Source organism: Morone saxatilis, unplaced genomic scaffold (genome assembly GCF_004916995.1).
Source record: "Morone saxatilis isolate NCDOM2014 unplaced genomic scaffold, NCSU_SB_2.0 Contig8, whole genome shotgun sequence".
Lineage (NCBI taxonomy): Eukaryota > Metazoa > Chordata > Actinopteri > Moronidae > Morone > Morone saxatilis.
In genome coordinates this window covers 353364-363533 of record NW_023340257.1, presented here as the reverse complement: position 1 = coordinate 363533, position 10170 = coordinate 353364, and the positions used below count along the sequence as shown (strand labels likewise).

Sequence of the window (10170 nt, the reverse complement as noted above, 5' to 3'; positions counted from 1 at the left end):
AGACAGAACAATTCCCTGCCATCGGCTCATTTGTTCTGCTCTCTTTTTTTCTCACACGCCCAAGCACACGACAGTTAATTTCATGTCATAACACCTAATACTTAAACAGTAAAACCATTTCAATAAAAAATGGGACCATTACTAAGCCATTATCATACATCTTGTCAATCATAATAATAGATATGGGACACATTTCAAAACCATTTTTCAGTCCACGATATGTTTGCACTTTTTCATACTATTCATGCGGAGACTTGGGATTGTATTTATTGGAGGATAATTACATTTTTTTACTAATATAACTGTGACACAATCGTAAGATGTCACTCTCTGGATTGATAAAGCAACTAGCTCACAGTCTAGTATTACACAGTAACATCACGTTGAATGTTTCAGATGGTCACATCCTTTTTACTCTATTTTCTGGCTGCTTCTTAACAAATGTCACTAATAATTTAAAATTAAATAACACTAAGATCTTCATCCATATAAGGTACCCTCATCAGTAACTGGAAGCCACCCTAACTTTCAAGTCCAACTAACCCATGTACTGTCACTCTCAGCAGGTAGCCAGTCACAAGCAGTCACTACGACTGACACCAGTTGGGCGGCAAACCGACAGATTGGCGGAACACACAAACAGATCCGTCAGATTTGTGTATAAAATATACACTCAATACAACACTGATATATTAAGAACACATTTCCCAGCAAAACAGATTTACAAGCGTCACTCGTAAGTAACGTTAACTAACTCCATTAATTCAATCTAATTTTTTTAGAACCTGGAAAGTCATAATGTAATGCAGGTTAAGGCCTAAAGACCCATGGACCTGCTGTTTTATATATTCAGCAGATTAGCAACTAATATTCATATTCATTGCCCAAATTCATTCTCCGTTTCTCCTCCGGTCTGGTTGCAAAATATTTGATTTTAGCTGCTAAATGCTCCATTATGTTATCAGCAACTAGTGCTCTGATATTTGTGCTTGGATTAGATAGTTTACAGAGGGTTTTTAGAGAGACAATCAACCGCTATGGGACGGGTTGGGGGGACTGAGCCAAAACAGTAATGTTTGTGGGCCGGACTGCTAAACAATGAGCTGAAATTACTAAATAAAGCTTGGTAAAGCGAGGTAGCTGGCAGCTTTTACCAGTTAATTTCTCTATATTTCCAATCACTTAACAAAAGACAGACTTTTACATTGTCTTCATAAATGTCATTTTCGTACATTGAATGATAAAAGTATGATGTTATAGCCGCTTAATCAGGTAATACTGGAGCTCATTTTGTTAAAAACCAGCTTCCTGCTGTCTGCTGGAAACAAGTCTAAAATGAAAGACAAGACCACTGAAACAATGTAACTGTAAAACCCAAAAGCAAATGAGCTCAAAGGAAGCCTGGAAAGGCTCTGCAAGAGGTAGACCAATCTAGATAGTGGTAATTCTCTGTGGGGTTCTATGATACAAGTGACAATTTATCCATTGTTAATATAAACGTGCATAAACAATGCCTTGTGCATGAGAGAAAGAAGAGAAGGAGAGAAGAAGAGAGAGAGAGAGAGAGAGAGAGAGAGAGAGAGAGAGAGAGGAGAGAGAGAGAGAGCGAAGAGAGGAGAGAGGCGCTGCTGAAGCAGCTGTTGTCAGCACACCACACACAACAGACAACACACAGCTCTTGCTTGCCTCATCAGCAGCAGAGTGGGCCGACTCGCTGCTGCAATTCTCTCCCCTCTCTCTCCCTCTCCCTCTCCCTTTCTCTCTCTCCCCACACATTCAGCTGCATCTGGAGCCTGCAGAGTGGTGAGCAGGACAGGGGCCGGTGCTTGTAGGCAGCATGTTTAGTGGCACGCCACAACATCCACAAGAGCCAGGAAAAAAAGCTTGAAATCACTACCGTCCAACAGCAGAGAACCGATAAAGCACAAAGGGAAAAAGAAAAACACACAGCTGGAGCTGGAGGAGGAGACAACAGTGAAAAAGGAGAGATGACAGAACAACACTAGAAAGGATGAGGTGAGTGCTTTAAAATGAAAAAATAAGAAAAAGCCTATGACCCATATACACATAAAGGGAAGGGCAGTGACCCATTTCAGTCTGAATCCTGGTAATGCAGTAAACTACAGTGTGAGGCTGTGCTACTCCCTGCTCTGTCTCTATGCAGATTTCACCTTTTAGTATTCCACAGAGACATTGACAAAAGTAATAGCATAGCGTTTAAACAAACACACAGAGGAATTTAGTGATGTGAGACACAATCACAGCAGAGCATCCACTGCCATCAACCGGACAACGCAACGGCGAGGAAATTTCTGGAACGCATTTCAAGGGTGTCCAACAGTCTTGTCTTTGAAAACACAAACACACATGGACCTTCAGTGTTTAGCTCAGAACATCTGCAGTTGCGGAAGCACAGTTGGTGTATCGTCCTGAATGAACTGAGTCTCACTGCAGCACTCTGAGCTCCAGTCCCACTGGCAGAGCTTCAAACCGGCTGGCACTCAGGATGACTAGCACCCTTATAAAATGCATCAAGAGCAGAAAGCTAAGCTATCTGTCCCACTTTACAACAGGTCTGGTCCTGACAGGTTTGAAGTGGTTGACATTAAAAATAATCAGATTGCGATCCATTTGTACTGCAGTTTACATGCATCAAAAGTAAATTGTTCTCAAACTGTTCAAAATCCAGTGGCACATACTATCAGTGGTATTACATTGTGATGACAGCTCAAGGTTCATGTTATTCATACAACTCGGCTGCTGCAGGATTGTAGCCTCAGTTTCGGTCAAAAAGGAAGTGTCAAACTAATTATTGAGATTGCAAGCGGTCCCAGAGGTAGGGTAAATTGGAGTCTGGTGAGGACTCTGGTGCTTATAGTGGAAGTGCACCATGAATTTGATCTGAGCATGTGCAATACCAAAATAATGCTGAAAAAGTTGAGGATTCCCAAAGACAAGTCCACGCAAAATAACAAACAAAATCTGACCTAATTTTAGCTTCAAAAACAAAATGTAAAAACATGAAAAACCTTGGGCTGGCCTACCATAAAGCTAACTACGTGTTGTAGTCAGATTTTAGAAAAAGCAACCTTACCAGGTTTTAATTTTTTTTTTCTCACTTGATACAACTGCAACAACACTCTAGTGTTGTAGAGTCTAGTGAAGCTGAGCTAAAATCAAAAACGCTAAAACCAGCGTTCTAATACTCTCAACAGGGAAGAGAAAATGTCACTTTTTTCAGGTATTTGAAATTAAACTGAAGTATCAGGACAAGTCATTAGGATTCTCCATCTGAGAACTGTGAATCTATTCACCAGATTATGTGCATCAAGTACATGTTGAGATATTTCATCGGATAAGTGGATAACTTGTGTCACTGAATTGATCTTATTTTTTGAAGCTATGTTATATATCACGGCATGGACACTGGGCTGTGATATAAATAAATATATGTCTAAAGCAATGCAAGTTTTAAACTTTAAACTAGAACATGCATTTCAGTGTTGTTGCAGTGTTACAGATGGCTAGGCAATAACATTGATGGAGAATACTTATAACTTCGCTGAAACAATTCCGAAGCCAGCACACCAGAGGATTATCTGGGCTATTGAAAAACAATGGAATACATACAAGAAATCGGATCAAAATGTAACTCTATACACCAAAAACAGGTCAGAATTTGAATGGACCAAACTATTCGTTGGTGTTACCATAATAGACAGAAGATCTAATCCATTACATAAAATGGTGTGAAATGATTTTGCATACTTTCTGTTTGACTTTTTTTTTTCATTTTCTAGAGCCCTGACCATGCCTGCCTGCTCTGCCTCTCTGCTCTGCCTGCTTCTATTGCTGCTCTGTGGGCTCCTTGGAGGTTGGGTGCTGTCCATCTGCCCCTCTGTGTGCTCCTGCAGCCGGGGACACCGTGTGGTGGACTGCTCCTCACGAGGCCTAACCAAGCTACCCCCTGGTCTGCAGCACAACATCCGCTTTCTCAACCTCTCTTTTAATAGGTAAGCAGCTACAGGAGGCACACTCTGACAATTACTGGATTTCTGTGCACGTGAGAGGTGACAAAAGGTACAGAGTTAGATCTACAATCCTAAAGCAGGTCCCACTAAAGCTATTCTTTTCTGAAAGATGCAAGGGTTAAGGTTAAGAAGAAGAGATATTTGGCCAGTATTTCTTACCTCTGTACCAACAAAATCTTCAGGGCTGTTTGTACAGCATGCAGGCCCTCACTGCTAAAGATATCTGTCTGAGCCCAACACAAAACTGAATTGGAGAGACAAGAGCAGCTCATCATCTCACAAAATGCTTTCACGCCCTTAATGTTAAGTGTCAGGGTGGTAACAGTAAATATACTGTAGTGGGAAAGCACTTCAAGTGCATCTATTGGACTTGACAAAACTCCATCTTACATATGACAAGTTGACCTCATAAATAATGATAACTGGTCACGCCTTTCTTGGTCAGGTATAAGCAGTAGCTTATGGTGGCTAATGTTAGCAAACATAACATGGGCAACACTGTGTAACTGAGTCAGTTTGCTAACTTTATAACTCTTCTCTACAGTTATACAATTTAGCATTTTTCATTATCTCTTAATTCTCACTATATGCTTTTACAGCTTGCAGGGTCTGGACAGCCAGCTCAGCCATTATGCCCACCTACGGACCCTGGACCTGTCCTACAACCGCCTGGAGAGCCTGCCCCCTGCCTTGCCACGGTCTCTGTGGGACATTCGAGCGGCGGGGAACCATCTACGCTCGCTGGACAAAAATGACACAGCTTACCACTGGAACCTGAAAGTACTGGACCTGTCGGACAACGAGCTGGAGAGAGTGGTTTTCATCAACAACACACTGCCCAGTCTCCAAGCTCTCAACCTCAGCCACAACAGGTTTTGGACTGTGCCCACAAACATGCCACACAACTTGGAGAGCATCGATTTATCACATAACTATCTGATGCAGATCCTGCCTGGTTCGTTGGATCGGCTGCCGAGGCTGACTCAGTTCTATTTGCATGCTAACCGCTTCTCCTGGTTACCTGAAGGGATCTTTGATAAGCTGAAGATGCTGGAGGTGATGACTCTTGGGGATAACCCCTGGGCTTGTGAAGAAGAAGAAAACATAACACGGCTCCTTAGATGGGCTGAGCAGACCCGTGCAACCATCTTAGGCTGCCCTTGTTATACAAGACCCATCTGTGGGCAAACCCATCTGGCAACACCGGGGAGGGAGTGGCACTCTGCACTATTCACAGAACCACCACTGTGGGTTAATAGCAGAGGTGAAGGGCATGATGTTCAATCACCAGCAAGGACTGCAGAGGTCACGTCTAGTTACCAGGTGAAATCTGCACTTTTCGAGACAGGAATATATCAGGATAAAAGAGGAGTGAATGAATCCGGGGACCACATGGTGTTTGTCTGGACATCTTCCTCAACTTTTGATAGTTTCTCCACACACACAAGCACAACAAAGAGCCTGTGGTCCTCAACCAAGAAGCCCAAAGTAGCTAATTCACGGAATAACGGTCAGGGACTCGTCTTTGAGACTCATCAAACTGTCAGCCTGACTATTTTATTTGTGACGACAGCATTCAACACTTTCTGAACTACCTTGACTGGATCCAGAATACACTACTTACTGTATTATTTTGGACATTGAATATATGACCAACTAACTCCACTTAACGCCTCCATTTTCATTTCCCTAAAAACTGTTGCGACTGTTACTACCTTCAGTCACAATCATCTTTCAACTAGCTCAACATGTACAACATGTCTCTCACAATCCTGTACACAATTATGAACTGTATAAACCTACAACACAGAAACTCAAAATATCTGAATATGTGGAGTGCTAATATCAATGCCCAACTCTCAGTATAATGCTTGCACATTGACAGACTGCTATGTTCTCTGCGCTTCTGTTCATAATGGTGATGCTTGTGCTACTGAGGATTGACAATATACATTGCATAACATTCCATAGCCCCCAGTGGCACACCTGGCTTCCTCTTAGTGTTTTCCCACCACCTGTGGTTCTTGAACTGCTTCGGTTCAAGATTGTTGGAACCTTGGTGCTATCTAGTGAACCAGCCCACGTTTTGAGCTGAACCATTGTAATCAAGGATGCATCATCAACAGAGGGAGAATATGACATGCCCACCTTGGTTCCCAAGGAAAACCTGCTACTTTTGGGTTCTGAACAAATATATTTTTGGTTGTAATGATCCTAATGGTTCAAAACTAGGTGCGCAAGTATTAGTAGGTCCACAGCCTTAAGTGTCATTTCTCATCATTTACATACACTGAAACTATTTTTTTTCTTCTGTATTTTACCCATCCTGTACATTAAGAGCCATGGGAAGCTGTGGGCAGCCAGGCAACAATTCTGACACATGGACACAGCCGGGGGAACCATGAACCACCAACCCTGCATTTAGAAGACTACCTACTGAGATATGGGCACCCTAGTGGTGAGGAGCCTAAAAATGTCTATACAACAAAATAGGAAAAAAGTTACCAATAAAGGGCTAATTTAATGAAAGGATTAAAAGAAAAAAGAAATTCATAGAATAGTTATAGTTGTTCCTGTCTGCAGTGGAAACAATAAGAAATAATAGAAATTGTATGAATTACATGATATCAAATAGTCTTTGATGCAACAAAATAAACCAAGCACAAGAATCAAACAATCACACTGAAAAGACAGTTGGACGGCCCATCAAAATTTCAACAAAGACAATAACTGTTTTGTATTCTTGGCAAAGATACTCCAGTCAAAGTTATTATTAGATCAAATTCTTTCATTTTCTGTCATATACAGTTGTGACTGTGTTTTGTAATGTTGGTGCTGCTTTATTATACTATAAGGCCATTAAACAGTCCACTCAAAGGAGGGCTGACAATATATTCATCATTCCAGTATCCTATCTGACAAATCATGATAAAGATCCTGCATGGCTCCTGGCTTCACTATTAGTTGCAGTGACTACTACACTGGACAGCAGTAAAGGAAGTGATCTGGTCTGGATTAGGAGTTGTATGATAGACCTTAGACGCACCAGCCAAAAAAAAGAAGAAAGAAAAAGAAAAGAGGGCAGGGCTGCACATAGCCTACTTTTCTACACATCACTACACATTTAGCTTGACAGGTATGCAAGACTATGTTTGTAAAACCTCTTCTTGGGGTGCTTCTTCTCTGATGATTCAAATAATCATCCTTTAGAATAGTTGGCAACCTTGGGACAAACATGGAGTATGGGGTTTTCCCTCCAAACACAAAAAAAAGAGGCAGCGGGAAGTCAGTGGTGGACATTATGGATGCTGAGTTAAAAGCATATCTAGATCTGTCAGTATGGTGAAAATAAGCCTTAAATTAGGAATCTGAATGGCCACATGGAACTATTCTACTATTTCAAATCATCCTGCAGAATTCCAGATAGACTGTTGACATAGCTGAGATCCAGTTAAACATTAATGCAAATAAAAATATTTAATAAAATCATACTGTAGGTTTACATTTGGTCATTTGACTGATTAGTAATTGATTAGTAAGTAAGTAATAATAAAAAGATCCAAAATACTAGTTCACCATGATGAAATGAATATGTACTGTAGTTCTAAGAATGTCAATCAGCCAGATGACATGGCTTTTAGAAGGGTTCTTTCTCCGAGCTCTTATCACAGCCTTCCTGGGCGCACTTGTCTGCATCTTTGTTGCTGAACACTGACAGAACAAAAGGTGTCTGCGCAGTAAATACCCAAACAGAAAACAATACAAGAACTAACATCAGTGGTAATTAACACAAGACCAATACATTTCCCTGCTTTGTTTAGTGGGAATTTTAGCCATTACACAGGCTGTCAGTGATTCTGCTTTGGTAGAGGGCTAGATTTATGAATAAGCAGAGTTGACACCGAGGGTATGGGATGTAGCACAGCAGTAATTCTCACATCAATCTGAAGGTTGTTATCTGCTTGAAACGGAAACTGTTGGGTGGTTATTGCAACCACTGTTGATAGGTGTGTCAACATCCTGGAAATTTCACATACTGCGCCACAGGGTATGATTCACCACAGTGTATAACAGAGTTATACAGATCACAGAACTGGTACAGCTAGCAAAAGTTAATCAAAGACACATACAGTACTTTCTTTCTGCAATGATAAAGAAAAAAAACACATTAGCACAAGTGTATGATGTGATGCAATGTGTTTTTTGTTGAAACTACAAATATACAGTGAAGATCCCAACTCAAGGTCCACCAGACAGCTTTTACAGTTAAACACAGCTAAGGTGACAAGCAGCTGACATCTATTGACATCAACAGATGTATGCGTTTCCTTGCTGATGAAGACTGTGTGATATGTTTGAAAGTAGAGATGGATCACTATCTAGGCATATTTTAATGGACTGGTTTGCTAAAACGCAGCAAAAAAAAAAATGTCCACCCTGTCTTTACTACACTCTATTGTCTGCCACTGTCACACTTTCAGCTCTATTTCCTTTCCCTGTGTTCTTTCCAATAAAGCATGTCTAACAGAAAGGCACTACAGCTTGGAGAGCAAATGTTTTTGAAGGCAGACTTGCAGGTAAATAGGAACATATGGAAAAATACAAAACAGTGTTTTTGAGTGTTTTCTATTTCCTTCAAACATTGCATTAGTGCATTAATGTGAAAAATTATTTTGGTGCAATGGTGAGTCCAGACAGTGGTTGGCAAAATTCACAGATCCGCTAACCTCCCAATGCTAACAAGTCTCATCTCTCCTTTCTCTGTCTTATTAGCAAAGCTTTTAGCTGCCGCTGATCAGGGCTGGGAGGGTTGTTTAAAATGTAGTTGGTAGTGTAATCCTGTTGTCAGTCTGTTTGTCTGTACTCAGCCAAAGAACATTTGTCAAGTAAAAAACTTAATGGTATTGCATCAATAAAATCTCACCAATTCCCATTCCTAATCAAGTAGCTCAAGAGAAATAAAGAGTGTCAGATTTAGTAGCTATAGTTGTTATTTCAATGTGCCAGATACAAATTTACAAAAATAAATTTAAATAAAGTCTCAATTTGGACTCAGTATGAGACAAAGACTTGGACTGGGATGGGAGCAAAAACTTGATTGGGACATCCCTAGTTGAAATGTCTGAAAAACGCTACTGAGTTGGGATTGTTATAATTTCCATGTCCAGAATGAACAAATGTAGCCGTTTGTGGTTTGACTCAGTTCTATAGTAGGTTCTGATGCTCTGTTGAACAATATTATATTGAATATTTTTTTGTCAAGTTCACATAGGAAGAGGCAGACATTAGACATACCTTATGCACTACCACAACCATACCACCCCTACCATATTTTTTACACAATGTCTAAATCACAATTTACAGTAATGTGTTTGTGTTTCAGAAGAGGTCCTACCTTCGGGCCACGTAGTAGAACACTGGGTTGCCGGTTTTAGAGGTTCCTGCCTGGTAGAAGATGTTGAGGGTCTTTAAGGCTTTAAACTCCTCCTTCTCATGTACCTGGTGCCTACAGAACAAATCAGAGAGCTGAGGATCAGTCACACCTTAATATCTGACAGGCTTTATGAAAATGCACTCTGGCGTTAACCTCAGAAAGAAGTCATGGTGGTTACTGCTTGAAAAAAACTAAAGAGGAACCCGACATAAACCCAGGTAGGGTATTTAGAGGACATCTTAAAACAACAGCTGTAGCAAATGAACAAAGAATTACCTCAGCAGTGTAACTGGGAGAGCCACAGCATTTGCAAGCTGATTTTGTTGCAAGTTTTTCTTTATTGCAAGTAGTGACATAGTTAGAAAAAAAGGCTACAAAATGCAATCCAGAATGTAGTTATTTAGACATCAAAAAGATGTTCATTTTGTCTCCTTATTTATTTCTCCCTTTATTTTTTTGGCTTAAAAACCCCTCCCACATGTTGCTCTTCGACACTTGCATACATACATACATACATCTCATATCTCTTAATTGCATTCACTTATCTCTCAGTTGCATCTTTTCCTTGCCAAACCATGCAATGAGAGAAGAAACGAGGAAATATGTTTTTAGAGAAATGAGATGTCCTTTCCTCTGAAGTGTCACATGAAGTGACGTTGTTTCTGATCACAGCTGATCAGCTGTCAGTCGGCTTTAACAGCTTCA

The 10170-nt window shown here is 40.6% G+C and overlaps 2 protein-coding genes across 2 annotated transcripts in view; one reads left to right on the top strand and one right to left on the bottom strand.

The window, feature by feature from the left end:
* The window catches only part of nf1a (neurofibromin 1a), a gene marked incomplete at its 5' end in the record, with an annotated part of 65945 nt that overhangs the window by 26391 nt on the left and 29384 nt on the right, over positions 1-10170 (bottom strand). Inside the window, 1 exon segment of the mRNA XM_035679457.1 lies at positions 9427-9537. Coding sequence (XP_035535350.1) covers positions 9427-9537 — 111 coding nt within the window.
* On the top strand, positions 3811-5621 carry omgb (oligodendrocyte myelin glycoprotein b). The gene is made up of 2 exons (XM_035679764.1): positions 3811-4013; positions 4631-5621. The coding sequence occupies exons 1-2, from the start codon at positions 3811-3813 to the stop codon at positions 5619-5621; spliced, it is 1194 nt and encodes a 397-aa protein (XP_035535657.1).